We start from the raw sequence: 16,551 nt of genomic DNA on the forward strand, positions 1-16,551 counted from the left end.
TCATTCTTCACTTTTTGCCAGGAGGAAAATTGACTATTTATTCTCACTGTCTCTTGGTCAGTTTTTGACCCATGATAATACTCTACCTCTCACCCCTGACTACTTAATTTCTTTAGCAGTCTCTCGTGAGGAACCTAATTAAAACCCTTTGAAAGTCTACGTAAACTGTGCCCATCTTGTTCTTTTTTTATCCATTACTTTGTTGACATGTGCTAAGCATTCTAATAAGTTAGGGTGATATTATTTCCTTTCGCAGAAACCCTGCTCATTGGACTCTATCATTTCATGACGTTTTAACAACATTTTTTGTTCTACTCAATGAGCAGGTTGGAGATTGATGTCTCAGGCACCCTCTCTGAAGTGAACTGGTGCAAAATAAAAACAAAACAAAACAAAAAACAAGAGAATAATTAAATAGTGAACCCAATAGTTCCATACCTGTCCAAGTGAAAGGCTGCCACCTCCGCATTGTGTCTGTCATATCCAGCATACGGCTCTCCTTCTACTACATAGTCTCTGGCATATCTGTAAATGCAATGAATGATGGAAAAACAAAATGATTAATGGGGGATTCTCCTCAGTAAAGTTAAGAGTCACACAAGCAAGAATCACTGAAGTGGAATTGGCTCTGGGTCACCTCCAAAATGATTTCTTGTGGGAGAGAAGGAATGAGGTTAGTGAAATTAAAGAGTGTAAAGATTAGCAGAGAGGTACATAGTGAGAACAGGGTACTCACAAATTGATCTCAGTCACCTGACAAGCTAGGACCAGTCAAACAAAATGAATTTTAATACAACCAAAATGCAAGGTCATACACCTCAGAGTAAAGAATACAAGCCATATCTATAGAATTGGGGACCCTATCCTAGAAAGCAGTGACTCCGAAAAGGATTTAGTAATCATAGTGGACAAAACTCAACATCAGCTCCTAGTGTGATGATGTGACCAAAAGTGCTAGTGCAATCCTTGCATGTATAAACGGGGTCAATAACAGACTGAGAGGTAACTTGATTACAGTGAATAAGTATCTTCCTAGGGCAAAAATACCAGGAGTTAACAGGCTCTTTAATCTAACAGAAAGAGACATAACAAGACTCAATTGCTGGAAGCTGAAGCCAGACAAATTCACTAAAAAGAGTGCCTTCTAATTTGAAGATGATTAACCAATGTAACAAACTACCAAGGAGAATGGTGGATTCTACATCTCCTGGTGTTTTCAAATCAAGACTGGATGCCTTTCTGTAAAATATGTTTTAGTCAAACACAAGTTACTGAGATCAATATGGAGGTAACAGAGTGAAATTTTATGGCATGAGATATACTAGATGATCTAATAATCCTTAAAATTTGCAGCTAGTTAGTGCAAGTTAGACAATTAATAGCCCTAGGGACTACCCAGAACAGGTACTGCAGCAGTGCATGTCTGCCACAATATCTGCTAGTGTGCTTTAATCCTGACCCATCTTTTGGTTGAGAGGATAGCTTATGACTAAGGCTAACGATTTAATCATGGATATTTTTAGTAGAACTCATGGACAGGTCACAGGCAAGACACAAAAAAAAAAAAATCAAAAAAAATCACAGCCCGTGACCTGTCCATTATGTATACCACAGATACCTGAATGGGGGGTGGGGGGGGGAAACGCTCCCAGAAGGGGAGCCCGCAGCACCAGCGGCTGTGGGGAGAGTCCCAGGGGGCCAGCAGCTGCTCCAGCACCACTGTGGGGGAAGCCCTGGGGCCAGCCGCTGCTCTAGCCACCCTGGGACCACTGCCAAGCTGCAGCTGCTCCCACTACTCCAGGGACTGCTGCTCAGGTGGTCCCCAGAGCCAGCTGCCAGGGGCCAGTGAGAGTAGCAGCTGGTGCGGCTGGTCCTGAAGCCACTCCAGCAGTGGCTGGTGTGGCTGGCTGCAGAGCCAGTACAGCAGTCCATGGGGCCAGCTGCTTGGGTGGTCCTGGGGTCAGCCACCCTGGCCATTGCAGAAGTTGTGGAAGTTGCAGGAAGTCATGGAATCCGTGACAAACACAGAGCCCTACTTATGACCCGGAGGAGAGGTCCAGTCAAATCGTTGCTTTAGAACATAAGAATGGCCATACTACTTCAGACCAATGGTCTATCAAGCCCAGTACCCTGTCTCCCAACTGTGGCCAATGCCAGATGCTTCAGAGGGAAAGAACAGAACAGGGCAATTATTGAGTGATCTATCCCCTCTCATACAGTCCCAGCTTCTGGCAGTTAGAGGCTTAGGACACCCAGGGTTGTGTCCCTGATCATCTTGGCTAGTAGCCATTGATGGACCAAACCTCCATGAATTTATTAATTCTTTTTTTAACCAAGTTCCAGTTGTGGCCTTCACAACATCCCCTGGCAACAAGTTTCACAGGTTGACTGTACCTTGTAGGAAGTACTACTTCCTTATGTTTGCCTTGAACCTGCTGCCTATTAATTTGATTGGGTGACCCCTGGTTCTTGTGTTACGTGAAGGGATAAACACTTCCTTATTCATTTTCTCCATATCATTCATGATTTTATAGACGTCTGTCATATCTCCTCTTAGCTCTCTTTTCCAAGCTGAACAGTCCCAGTCTTTTCAATCATATGGAAGCTGTTCCATACCCCTAATTATTTTTGTAGCCCTTCTTTGTACCCTTACCAATAATCATATATATCTTTTCAGATGGGGTGACCCAAATTGCATGCAGTATTCAAGATGAGGCATACCATGGATTTATATAGTGGCATTAAGATATTTTCAGCCTTAGCATCTATCCCTTTCTTAATGGTTAATAACATTCCCAGGAGCCAGCACCCCATGTCAGCAGCTCCTCCAGCATGGTTGTACCGTCCCCAGCCCTGCCCACAGCTGCTGGTGAGCATGGTACCCATCCCAGCTGCTCCTGGGAACAACAGCGTACCAGACTGCTGCTTTCACTGCTGCAGTTCCCAGTAGAGCCCTGCAGCTCTGTGGATACCAATTTATATTCACAGATATAGATTTCGTATCCGCACAGGGCTCTACTTTTTTGACTGCCCACTCAGTCTGCTAATTCTCCACATCTACCGGATTCAATCAGAAAGATGGTAAATAGGGAACCTGACTACCTGCTGTGGAGCTAAGTGTGGGCAATGACTGAAAAACTTCCAGAATCCTACGAAAAAGAGGTAGGGATAAACTCCTACATCCTTGCCAAAAATTCCTCTCTGCATCCCCTTCTTTTCTCACATGCACTGCATACCACCATAAATTGTCTGGCATTCCTTTAAAAACATTCTTGACTGTACATGTCCTTGATGTGTACATTTTGCCTGCCTGCACACCAACATTCCATTACTGGAATGTAACTTAAGGCTTTGTGTACTTCTTTATGGTACTCAGTTATATAAAAAGCACTACAGAAATACAGTAACAAGACATGGTGATTACAATATGCATGCAGTATCCTGTGCAAGCTGTATCACCACTACTTCAGTGCAAAAAGTTCATAGTGTTTCAACACAATACAGTCCAATGATGTAACTCCAAACCAGGTGTGCAAGTCACCATTAGAGAAATGGCACTGAAAATTCCAGCAGTCCACCTTTTCCTCAAGGAAAGTTAACTTAGAAAGCATTACAGGAATACACAAGTCACATAATAAGTTTTATGGTGGAATGAGAAAATGTTCAATCAAGGCAGAAATGCAATTTCCATATTGACAAATACAAGGAAGAACATAAAATATTACATTCCACTGGTAGCACCGCAACCTTCTAGGCCTAGTTTGAAGATGGCCATCAATTTCCATTTCTTGACACCCCATGACTCTCACTGCCATAAAGCACCCAGATCATGACAACTAGCCTCTCACTGTGGAATGCTACATGACTCCTCTTCAGATACCCGACATCTGGCCAGCAATGCTGGTCAGAAGCTAGTGTTCAGCACCGCAAGGTTTGACCAACCTTGTTGATTATGTCTCTGAACTAGAGAGAGGCTGGGTTTGGAGGTCAATGCTGAAAATCTCAGGTTCAGCTGGCAGACAAGCTGAATATTACCAAAGGACCAGCATAGCTCCATTCTACCTTCTGAATACTAGACTGCATCATATGCAATATGAACATATATCAGTTTACAAATTAATGAATCAACAGAGAGGAAAAACTCAAACAGGGTGTTTTATCCAGTCACTGATAGGTATATTTACCTCTTAGGTTTGAACACCACTTTCTGTCCCCCTTCAAGTATCAGCAAAGCTTTCAGCTGGGTCCCTTTGTAGCCCACATCAGCTTTTATAATTTTCTTGGTAGCCATGGCATGCATAACAGCCCCTAGCTCCGGCGTCTCCTCGGGATACACTTCCCTTGGTACCACCCACTGGGCGGCAATCTCCCAGGGGGACTGCAGCGTATGATCAAGTCGGGGGTCTAGCTCCACACGCAAGCTTGCCATCATGCGGTGAAAGGCCCGCTGGTCCTCCCGGTTGGCAGCTGAAGTGTCCAAGTTGTCAATGAGGAAAACTTTCATGAAAATGAAGATGACAAAGAGGATGGCCAGCAGCACCACTCGCTGCTTTAGCTTCATGGTGACCTTCAACCCTTCTCTCCTGACCCTCTCTTCCAAGGGCTACAGGAAGTCTATTAGAGATCAGGGTCAGGAGGGGAATGTGAATGCATTTCATTCACAATTTTCACTCTTGTGGGTCTATCATCACGGAAGTATCTTCTGGTACCTCTATAAATTAACCAAAAAAAAAAGAAAGGAAGAAAAAAGAAAAAATGTAAGTTTCACGGAAACTGATCCTCCGGTACCACCAACTCCAAATCTAGTCATGTTTGCTAAGCATGTTAAAGAATGCTGCACTTGCACCCCAGGCCCAAGCTTTCCTGCCAATATTTGTGGTTTCACAATCCCACTTTCCTCTTTTGTAAATACTCTCCCTTGTTGCTGTGTGAACACTCCACACAAACAACGGGAATGGACTGATTCAGTTAAACGAATGATATACATAAAAGGCTGCCAAATAGAGGGAACATTCTCTATTATTGCACTTACAAGTAACAACTGAAATTATTCTAAGTACAGTAGGGAAAACATTTGGAAAGAATTATTATTTAAGTTGATGGTCCAACATTTAAAAGCAGAAAATGCTCATTTAAAAAAAAAATGTGGCCCTTATAATATCTCCAAGTTCTCTGCGCTACCCCAAGAAAATCAAAAGTGTGTACTAAATTCTGGTGTACTAAATCCATCCTTCACAGCAGTTTGCAAAAGTGATAGCCAAAAACATCTCCAGAGCAAACAAATAGAGGAGAAATAAACAATACACAATTAACAGCCTCACAAACACAAAGGAAATAAACAAAAAAAAAAATCACTCTGTTCTAAAACCTCAGCCCAAGCAATTATGCTGTGACATATCTATGTCTTCGTATTTAAAACGGATGCAAGACATCTCCCTCTTCAATAAGTTTTGGCTGATAAATCGTTATCAATTAAGGCCCATCTGATGAGCAGTTAATCAAATCCAGTTAAATTAAGTCAAGAAAAGAATATTCAAACATTATTAAACATAACCAGAATGCAGACGAAAACTGACACTAAATCACTATCACTGTAGGACACTCATGGAGCTGGTGGAGACTGCACATAGGAACATAAACAATTTTTTTCAAAATGGCCACAAACTGCATCCTGAGCTGTAGATGCTCACTGGGATAGGCAATAAATGGAGGAGGCAGAAGTTACTTATTCAAGAAACAAGTAATAGAGGTGCACTTGCTTAGCTATTTTACCATCAGTTTTACCATCTACAACACAAGGACAGCCAAAGTGCATCCCACTGGCCAAATACAGATCACAGCCATCCCCACCTTCAGCACATAAGTTGCGGCCCACGTGTTCAGCTTAAGATGGACTACACTGCATGAGAGAATCTGTGTGTGTCTGCAGGCCATATACCCTGCGCTGAAGAGATGAGGGTAGGTGCAAATCTACTTTGTTTTAATGAGATAGATATCCTTGGGCTCCTAGCTGTCCTCAGGGAGACACAGTAGGAGCACTCCTGCATGAAATCTTAATGTTAGACTAAAACTATAAGATGGGGGACAGCCTACTGACCCACTTTTAAACCAAATGACAAGTTACAGCTAGGGACAAGCAGTTCCACACCCAATCAACAGATCTCCATATTTTGAAAGGGACTCTTTGTTCAGCTGGCTAACAGTTTTAAATGTGCAGCATAACAGATAGTAACTTTAGGCCCATCATTTTTATTTTGTCACATTCGTGAGGTGACAGTTCAGATCAGATTGCTCATTTCCGGTCACACATCTTGCTTCTCAAACACTATTGATAACCCCCCTTTTCAGATATTAGTATGTAAACAATGTCATTATAAAGGCAACTTGCACGCAGCTGACATGTGAAAAAACTTATCTAATGTGATTAGTCACTCAACACACCAGATCCCATGAAGGGAAAAGGAAGAATTAAAAAGGAGATAAAATGCCCGAGCTGTTTCAATCTAGCACTACAGACACCTTATCTATGTAATACTTATCTGATCCGCCAATTATAAAAAGAACCTCTCCTGGTATTGATCGGAAATGAGCCAGGAAATTCACATAAGCTAAAATTCATCCTTCAGTTCTATCTAGACAGGGTAGAATTTCTCTGAACAGAACGTCTATGGTATGCAATGGGAATCAGCAGTACTGATGGCAAACCTTCAACTGACCAAAAAGGCCATACTCCTGCAAGTGCAGGATACAGGGTTTACCTTCACTGCAACAGTTAGCTCAAATTAGTACATTGGGGTTACTCCACTCAAGCTAGTTTGAGTGACCACTAACCACCACTAAAACTATACAGAAATAGAATCATAGAATCAAAAGGTTGGAAGGGACCTCACGAGGTCATCTAGTCCAACCCCCTGCTAAAGGCAGGACCATTTTCCCTAAATAATCCCAGCCAGGGTGCGGTCTAGCCGGACTTTAAATTCTAAGATGGAGATTCATCACCTCTAGTTAACCCATTTCCATTATTCACCACTCTCTATCAGGAAAGTTTTCTCTATATCCAGCTCGGACTTCCGCAGCTCGCATTCAACCATTGTTCCTTGTTCTGTCCTCCGTCACCACTGATGTAAAGCTAGCTCCCTCCTCCTGAGTCTCCTTCAAGTAGTGAAGGTGTTGCTATCAAATCCCCCTTAGTTTCTTCTTCTGCAGGCAATATAAGCCCAGTTCCTTCAGTCTCCTTCATAAGTCATGGTGTCTATCTTTCAATCTTTTTGTGTCCTCCGCTGACTCTCTCCAATTGTTCACCGTCTTTTTAGTGTGGCCCAAAACGGCACAATTTCAGATGCGCTCCCAGTGTCGAATAGAGGGTAATCACTCCCTCGATCTGCTGGAACATCCCTACTATACTGAGCCCAGTATTGCTATTAGCCTTTTGGCTAACAAGGCACCACTGTTGGCTCATGTCACTTTCCATCTACCGTAACCCAAGATCTTTCTTCAGCACTGCTACTAAGCCCAAACAGTCCCCAGGCTGTAGCAGGGATGGGGTTTTTCTGTGCCTAAGTGGCAGACTTTTGCACTTGTCCTTGTTGAATTTCATGGGTTTCTTGTGGCACTTCTCCAATTTTTCTGTTGTTAATAGATTAACAGCTGTGAGTTATAATCTTGTTCGTATGCATCACACCTATGGCGTGTACTCTAACCTTCCTACGCAGTTTTAGAGCATTTGAGCTCCAGAATATCCTCCAAGTTTGATGGGATTAACTAGGCTATCATACTATTAAGCACATACTTAACTGAGCTATGGAATGATAGGATGGTGGACATGGGAGGTTAGAGCTATGCCTAGGCCCTGGTCGTTCAACCCCAACTGTTAACAGCAGTTTATCGAGTATGAGTAGATCAGATCGTCCAGTTAAACGGCGATCTACCCGTCGTACGTACCTACAACACTCATTTTATAATCAATATAAGGGCTCGTTTAAAGACTAGTTTCTGTACTCATTGTCTCCCATGTGAGAGCGCCACCGAAATTGCGTTAAATCCGGGTACTGTCGGCATTCGGGAATTAGTACGGAGTGTGGCGCAAACTCAGACAGTATGGCCTCCACAGAGAAGGTAGTCCCACAATGTGCCAACCAACTAGCCGGCAAGTACTCGCGAATTCAGAAGAGGTACAATAGCTGAAAGACCTCGGTGCATTGTGCAGAGGCATCCACAAGGAAAAAGCTCCGCAGAAATGTTGAGATTTCATTTCCTGTTTCTGCCAGCGTGGAGCTTCTGATCAGCCACGGGTGGGCATGAGTCAAAATCCAAAAGAGCTCAGCATGGACGACGGCGAGATACTGGATTATTTGCTGTATGGGGAAACAATCTGTGTCTATCAAAGCTCCGTTACAGGAAGACGAAATGCCAAAGCGTTTGAAAAATAAAAAATCTCCAGGCTACACAGTGCTGCATGACAAGCGTAACGGGACAGCAGGATCAATGGACACTCATTGGAGGAAGGTCTGAGGGGCTCCAGCTATCCCCAGTCCACAGCGTTCCCGAATGTTTGCAGTTCTTGGTGAGCCCAAGCCTGTAGGTTCAAACACATTGTCCGATGTGGTTCAGGGAATAGCTCCTTCAAATTTACTCCGGCCCCCCCCCACAGTGAGAAAAGGAAGAAATCGTTTCTTGACTTCTTTTCAATGTAACCCTAGTTTACTGATGTGCTGGGTTAAGCGTTGCTGCAGGAGCGCAGTATTCGCTCCTCTCCCCTCCCTAGTGGATATGTGGTAGGATGGTAACGCGTCCTTATCACCAGTGGTGATCTTGCTGAAGCCTGTAGCCTGAGCGTAGCCAGGCCGGGGGGTGTGGCCTGGGTAAATATAGAATGATTCCTGGTCTTCCAGTTAGATGGTTACGAAACGGCTGGTTTAAGTCTATCATAGTAAACTGGGCTGAGCTTTTCATCCCCCTCCTTTCATGTGTAAAAAACGTTCTGTACTGCTGGATTTCTAGCAGTGGGATTGCTGGTCCTCCCACACCGTTAATTGTCCTCTTGACTGTCACCTCCATAGCAGCTGGAGGCTGACTCCCCTATTTATATTCATACAAGTCATGTTTTTTATTCCTGCATTCTTTATAACGTCATGACCAAATGAGGGGGACACTGCTTCACGGTAGCCCAGGAGGTTGGGGGAGGAGGAAGCAACGGGTTGCGGGTGTTGCCAGGGGTCCTGTGATGGAATGTAGCACTCATTCTGCGGGATTGCCAGGAGTAGCGTGCTTCCTCTCTGATACTGGTCCTCTAGTCACTTTGCCCATATTCTAGCAGGCTGATTCTATTTTTGAAACCATATAAAGGAGGATTGACTCAGGGATCATTCCAGTTTTGCTTTTGCGCCCCCGGCCAATATCTCAGCCGGGCACCCACGTATGCAGCGCGTAAGAGGGAGATAACCGTCATCTCAGTGCATTTACCCAGCGGCAGCAGCGGTACAGAATGACTGATAACCATCTCTGTTCATGCAAAGCAATATGAATGCTGCTGGTGTAGCGCTGCAGTATACCTGTCCGCTGCATCCAGTACACATTATAGTGACTGTAAAAAAAAAAAAAAAAAAAACGTGAACGGCTCCATGGTTGCCATGCTAGCGTCTGCCAGGGTAATCAGGGAAAAAGGTGCGAATGATTGTCTGCGTTGGTTTCCCGGAGGAGGAATGACTGACGACATTCGCAGACCACCGCGACAATGTTTTGCCCCTCAGCCATGGCGTCTCAACCCAGATTCTAAGGGCGAGGGAGGAGCTGGGACTATGGGTAGCTCCACGTGCAATGCTCGCAAATCGACCTACCTCGGAACCATGTAGCGCTACGCCGTTATGTGCTTAGTGTGGCGTGCACTCGACTTTATACAATCTGTTTTACAAAACCAGTTTATGTAAAATCGGAATAATCCCGTAGTGTAAACGTACCCTAACACTGCAGTCAAAACATGCCCCCTAAGACATTAAACACTCATCCTGAGTGTAACAAAAAGACCAAGCAGATTAATATGAACAGAATTTTATCTTCAACCCACTATATCTTTATTTATTCATTCACTCACTTTATTTCACTTCGTTATTTTAAATGTAACTAGTATAGGAACTTGCTTTCTTTTGTTTCCTTTTTTAAAATATCTCAGAGATTTATGAGAATTAACACTGGATCAGGCAGCCCACTTCAGAACCACTACTATCTACAATGGGAACACCTAATAAGGTTTTATTTATCCCAATACTGAACAGATTAAAGCACTTAGTGAAAGACTGTCACACTTGGTACCTAAAATTTAGGCACCTATATATAAGTGGACTGATTCTTAGAAACGCTGAGCAACCACAGATTCCTTTGATTTCCAAGGGAGCTATTGGTGTTAAACACTTCTGAAAAACAGACCACTTATATATACAGGCACCTACACTGCCCTTCATTGTTATCTCCCTTTCCACCAAGCCTTCTGTGTATGTTGTTAATTGGTATTTAATTAAAAATACTCCATGAAAGATAACCATTCTTTGTCTCCTACACATTATGGTTGCTGCTGGAATTAATACACAGTGGCAATTTGATCATTTGCTGAGAACAAATCACAGTCAGGAATCATCAAAATTTTAATGAAAGGCAGCAAGTTAACAAAGCATGGGAAGAGCGCTGCAATGACACATTACTGGATCTTATTGTCAAAATGGTGCCTCAAAGCCTCCCTGATTCGAACTGCCCCCCTCTGTACTCCTCTAATAGCCCTAGTATCTGGCTGCTCAAAATCAGCTGCCAGGCGATCTTCCTCCACACTCCACCCCAGGTGAAACTTTTAACCCTTAGCCTCACAAATATTATGGAGTACACAGCAGGCTACTATGACCATAGGAATATTTTCCTCATTCAGGTCTAACCTGCCATAAAGACAGCCCCAGTGTGCTTTTAATCTGCTAAAGGCATATTCTACGGTCATTCTGCACCTGCTCAGATTAATGTTGAAGTGCTCCTTGCTGCTGTCCAGGTTTCCCACATAAGGCTTCATGAGCCACGGAAGTAAGGGGTACACTGCGTCTCCCAGGATCACTACGGTCATTTCAACATCCCCAATTTGAATCTTCTGGTCTGGAAAGAAAGTCCCTGCTTGCAGCTTTCTGTAAAGTCCAGAGTTTCTGAAGATGCATGCATCATGTACCTTCCTGGACCACCCCGTGTTGATAGTGAAACAGCCACGGAGAGCCACAAGTGCCTGCAATACCATAGAGAAGTACCCCTTTCTATTGATTTACTCTGTCACAAGATAGTCCAAGGCCAAAATTAGGATATGCATGCCATCTATCGCCTTGCTGCTGTTAGGGAATCCCATTGCTGCAAAGCCATCCACCATTTCATGCACATTACCAAGAGTCACAGTCCTTCATAGCAGTATGTGATTAATGACCCTGCACGCTTGCATTAACGCAGGTCCAGTGATGGATCTCCATACTCCAAACTGATTTGCAATCGACCAGTAGCAGCCTGGAGTAGCCAGCTTACACACAGAAATTGCCACAAGCTTCTCCATCAAGAAGGCAGCTCTCATTTTGGTGTCCTTGAGCTGCAGTGTTGAGGTGAGCTCTGCACACAATTCCAGAAAGGTGGCTTTCATATCTGAAATTCTGCAGCCACTGCATGCAATCCTATCACTCAGTGCTTGTTTCCCGAACCTAAAAGTGAGTCCTCCGCATCCAACTGCTCCGTGAATGCCAAAAGTAATCTGGTGTTGTTTCTTTCCATGGTTCATAACAGGTTACGCACCTCTGATTTGTGTTCAGATTGGGTGTTCATGATATACTGCATGACCAGCCATAATGTGTTCCTAACAGTGACAGAGAACAATGCAGGATCCATCCTTTCAGACAGAGATGGCAGGTGCACAGTAAACAGAGACCGTTGAAAAATGCCACAAAATGCACTCGGAAGCCCATGGAACAATGGGATGGAAAAATGCATCATGAGACATTGAGCCCCTACCACGATGCACTGCAACCCATTCTGCCTTCCCACACCCCCTAGCTGCAGAAGGTGGTGAGTTGCACAGTGCACTGCTCTCTCTGTCGATGCTAGAGCACCAACTGTGGACGTGCACTGCTGAGAGATGGAGCGTTATGAGAACATGTACAAGTAATGTAATTATACCGGGTTTTAATCATCAGCATAACTTCTGTCAACAAAACCCTTAGTGTAGGCAAGGCCTGAGAAAGTCCTTTCACGCAGTGCATACAAGTGTCTCAACTAAAGCATTCCCACCCACTTATTAAACAAAAACATATCTCAGTACTTTCCTGCCTGTCTGGAAGGTTACTCACGCTACAGCCAAACAGCAGCTAAACCACTCCCTTCCCCAAACTGGCACTCTCAGTGGAAGCAACTCACCATAGTCAGCTCTCTGCTACTTGTTGAGGAAATGGAATCCATTTATATTCTTAAGACTTGGGGTCCTGCAACAGCCAACCACCTCTAAGCCAGCCCAGCACCACTTTCCAAAAGCAAAAAAACCCAGCAGGCACAGCACAAAACCAAAAGGGTGTATACTCTGGCACCTGAGAAATTAGAAAAGAACTGTACTTAGAGGGCAACGCCATTACAGGGACAGAATCAAAATTATCTAATAAGGAGCCTGTCACAATGTTGTCTGGACACAATTTACAAGACTTTCACTTGGTCATTAGGATTTTTAAATAAGGCAGAACAGGGAGAGGCCTCATTAGTCAGATCTGGACCCAGAATTTCATAGTTCAGTCACATGAAATAAGCCATTCCATTCTGGCAGATTCCTTGGTAGCTCACCCTCTCTCCCTACATAGATTTTATCACCATAGAATTCTTTTATTCACGTACTCCCCCAGACATTATCTTAGAATTTACAGACACTCTTACCACCTCTCTTTCATTACCTGGTGATTCTTCTGTACTACTCTTTTGATATATTGCTTACGGCTTCCTACAAGTTTACTGGTTGGTACAGCATCTCCCTGCTCCCTTAGTCTGTAACAACCTTCACCATACAGCCCTGCAGGCAGTCCTCTGACACTGGGCCTATCCTAGAAATTTTTTCTTTAAGAAACACCTTCCATTGCACCTTCACCAGTGGCAGCAGTAGCAAGAGCTCGAGCAAAGACAAGGTACTGGTTGGTTACCAGCATTTTAACACTATGTCACGGAAAGCTGACATGAAGATAAAAGTGTCAGTAAACACCAGCATTTTTTTTTTTAAGACACCAAAACTCACCCTATTGCTACTACCAGTGGAGTGATAAGCAAAAGGAGTAATTTAAGGAGACTAGTGCAGAAAAGGCGTTAAACTGATGGAAAATGACATGTATTTCCTTCTAGGTTTGGTGTCAATGATGCTAAGAACAAGTTTATTCAGCTGACAAATAAAAAGTTGCACTAAAAATTCAAACTGAGATCTGAAAATCTATTTGCAATCTTAAATAACAATAGGCCCAATCCTGCCAGGTGATGAGCCCACCCAGGGCCGGCACTTCCATTTAGGTGACCTAGGCGGTCGCCTAGGCACCAGAATTTGGGAGGGCGGCAGACTGCTCCGGTGGACCTCCCGCGGACGGTCCGCTGGTCCCGCGGCTCTGGTGGAGCTGCCGCAGGCATTTCCGCGGACGGTCCGCTGGTCCCGCGGCTCTGGTGGAGCTGCCGCAGGCATTTCCGCGGACGGTCCGCTGGTCCCGCGGCAGGTCCACCAGAGCCGCGGAACCAGCGGACCATCCGCAGGCATGCCTGCAGCAGGTCCACCGGAGCTGCGGAACCAGCAGACCGTCCGCAGGGACGTCTGCGGCAGATCCACCGGAGCCGCGGAACCGGCAAGCCGGCCCTGCGCCTAGGGCGCCAAAAACCCTCGTGCCACTCCTGGGCCCACCCTATCTCCGCTGGCCTCAACAGAAGCTGAAGGTAATTAGCACCTCTACAGAACCAGAAGCATAGATTCTGGGATCAGATCTTAGCTGCCAATTTTGTTGACAACATGCAAGGCGGTACAAAAATCTATGTGGCTCTCCTGGGACCAGGGACGACTCCAGGCGCCAGCATCCCAAGCAGGTGCTTGGAGCGGCAATCTGCAAGGAGCAGGAGTCCCTGTGTTTTTGCCCCCAAGCAGCACACGAATTGCCGCCGCTGACGACGGGAGCAGTACGTGTGCCTTTACGGCGGCACACGCATTTCCGCGGTGGCGGCAATTCGGCGGCAGCTTCTATGTTCAGCTGTCCGGGACGGCGCAGCTTCTGTCTTCAGCCCCCATGAAAACTCAGGTGCCACCCTAACAGCACACGGACTGCCCCTGCCTTCCATAGCGGCAATTCAGCGTGCTGCTTAGGGCAGCAAAAACAGTAGAGCCGACCGTGCCCGGGACTTTGGTTTGCAAGTGGAAATAAACCGTGTTTTCTCACTGACTTATACCAGCCAATGGTCTGGCCTTCAATGCTGAGCCAAGCTCACTTTAAAAAAAATTTTTTTTTTTTTTTAAAAAGGGAGCCTGAATCCATGCTTCTTATGACCGCCACATCTAATCTGTATGCTCAAGGGTAAAACTTGTTTCTTTTTTTTCCTGTCATTTGACAACGTCATTTGCTGAATCACAGGTTTTACCTCCAAGCTTTCCCATAACCACAATGGCTGTTCGAAGTGGAACCAACTTACTGAAAAGGCAAAATTTTCCAATTACATACGGTGGAGAGAGTTTTTGTTTGTTTTGAGGTGTTTATTTTAGATCTAACTGCAAAGGCCCTATAGAATGGAGATAAGGTAAAATAGCAAAAAATTATTTGCTTTTGTTGTAAGATACACAACGAAACATCTTGACTGATCACCCATAAGACTGGAAAAGTCAGCCAAATACAGACTGTACTGCACTGAATGCTTAGAGATACTTTTAAATAAAATGATCACGTAAGGCAGTTTTCCTGTTGTTGGAGGGGTCTCACTGTGCAGGTTTTATGGTACTGCTAGGTAGACTATGAGGTCTAATGACAGTATAAAAACAGTAACCTTCACTGTAGTGTATTAGAGTTTGAGTCCTGTGTCAGAAATGGCTAGAGTACAAGACAGCACTCAAACAATCCCTTTTTACTGAAGGCTGGGCCGGGGGGGGGGAGAATCTTTATCCACTACCCTTCAGCCACTGAGAGGGTCCCAACAATTAAAGTGTACTGTCTAATAGAGCAAATAACTTTGAGTCAGGACTCCTGGGTTTTATTTGTGGCTGCCGCTGACTGGCGTGACCATGGACAAGTCATTAAGCCATTCTGTGCCTCAGTTTCCCCATCTACAAAAGAGGGTTAATATTTTTCTAATTGCTAGGACATGCGGGTATAACTTTAATTGTTATCTGTAAAGTGCTTTGAAATGCGAAGATGAAAGAGATCACAGAAGCATATTCAAATACTTTTCAAAATCAAGTAGAGGAGGCTTCTCGGGGGACTTCTCACAAGAGCACGATCTTATTTGAATGATCAGCTATGCTCAGGAAAGGCTCACAACCAACCCAGGGAAATCTGTGCTAAAGACCCGTCCCTACCATAGGCAGCCACTGTAAAGCCCTATCAAGCTTTCCAATGCAAGTTACTTCCACCCTTGCAGACCCAACTCTGGTGGGTGACTGATCCCCTCAGAGGGGACCCCTCTTCCCATCGCCTAACATACCAGCGTGGCTGCAGACGGGACCCCACATCGCCCCAGTGAAGCGGGGATTCCCAGAGAAAAGACCCCGACGCCCCTCGGGGCTCGTTATCTGCCCCACAGGCGCTCCGGCACCACACGGGGGGTCACTGCTGCTCCCCAACTGGACCCGAGGGGAAGACCGCGGCGCGGGGAAGGGGCGTGTCGGGCGGGAGAGGGGCGCCCTCTGCCCGTATGCGCGGGGCCCGTCCTCGCCGAGCCACGCAGGCAGCGGAGGGCCGCGGCCGCAGCGTTACGAGGCCCCCAAGCCGAAGGGGTCGAGCGCGGCGGGCCTGAAGCGCCTGACCCCGCTCCCCTACCCCGGCCCCTAGCGAGAGCCCAGCGCGCCGCTCCCGGGAAGGCGCCACCCGGCGCCTCGTACTCACCCCCGCCGGCGCCCGCGCGCCATCCCCAGCCGGCGCTGCCAGTGCCAACAGCCCGCCAGGTGTCCAACATGGTGGCGCCCGGCGCCGCAACCAATAAGGCCGCCTCATCCGCCACCACCGACCAATGGGGCCCCACCTTTCCCCGCTCGCTCACCGAAAGGACCAGAGGGGCTCCCGAATAGGGCAGCTCCTTTAACACGCCAGCCAATGGGACCGGCTCGTTGACCTCCACAATCCCACAACTATTCCCTGACAGCCAATAGGAGCGTGCCTAATTTAACTCTCTCCGCCCCAGCCAGACCCTCTGTCTAAGCCACACCCAATTAACCCTTTCCTGCTTGAGGCCTGGGAGCAAACAGCAGCCAATGGGGGGTGCTGTCCAAGGTTGGGGGTAGTACCTGCTGCGGAAGAGGGGTAGTAAGAAGTATCTTGGCTCCTCCCCTACAGATTAGGG

The 16,551-nt window shown here is 45.8% G+C and overlaps 1 protein-coding gene across 8 annotated transcripts in view; it reads right to left on the bottom strand.

Moving 5' to 3' along the window:
• FAM20B (FAM20B glycosaminoglycan xylosylkinase) overlaps positions 1-16,185 on the bottom strand; it is a 37,431-nt gene extending 21,246 nt beyond the window's left edge. For 3 of the 8 annotated variants that reach the window (XM_032796162.2, XM_032796160.1, XM_032796164.1), the window contains exons 1-3: positions 16,098-16,181; positions 4,185-4,711; positions 439-525 (exon numbers count right to left, since the gene is read on the bottom strand). In XM_032796162.2, coding sequence (XP_032652053.1) covers positions 439-525; positions 4,185-4,561 — 464 coding nt within the window. In that variant the 5' untranslated portion in view covers positions 4,562-4,711; positions 16,098-16,181. Of the gene's footprint in view, positions 1-438; positions 526-4,184; positions 4,712-10,985; positions 12,133-12,417; positions 12,585-16,097 lie in introns of all 8 variants that reach the window. The other 5 variants (XM_075067901.1, XM_075067900.1, XM_075067902.1 and 2 more) reach the window with 5 other exon arrangements.
• Positions 16,186-16,551: the final 366 nt, after the last annotated feature.

Source organism: Chelonoidis abingdonii, chromosome 7 (assembly GCF_003597395.2).
Source record: "Chelonoidis abingdonii isolate Lonesome George chromosome 7, CheloAbing_2.0, whole genome shotgun sequence".
Lineage (NCBI taxonomy): Eukaryota > Metazoa > Chordata > Testudines > Testudinidae > Chelonoidis > Chelonoidis abingdonii.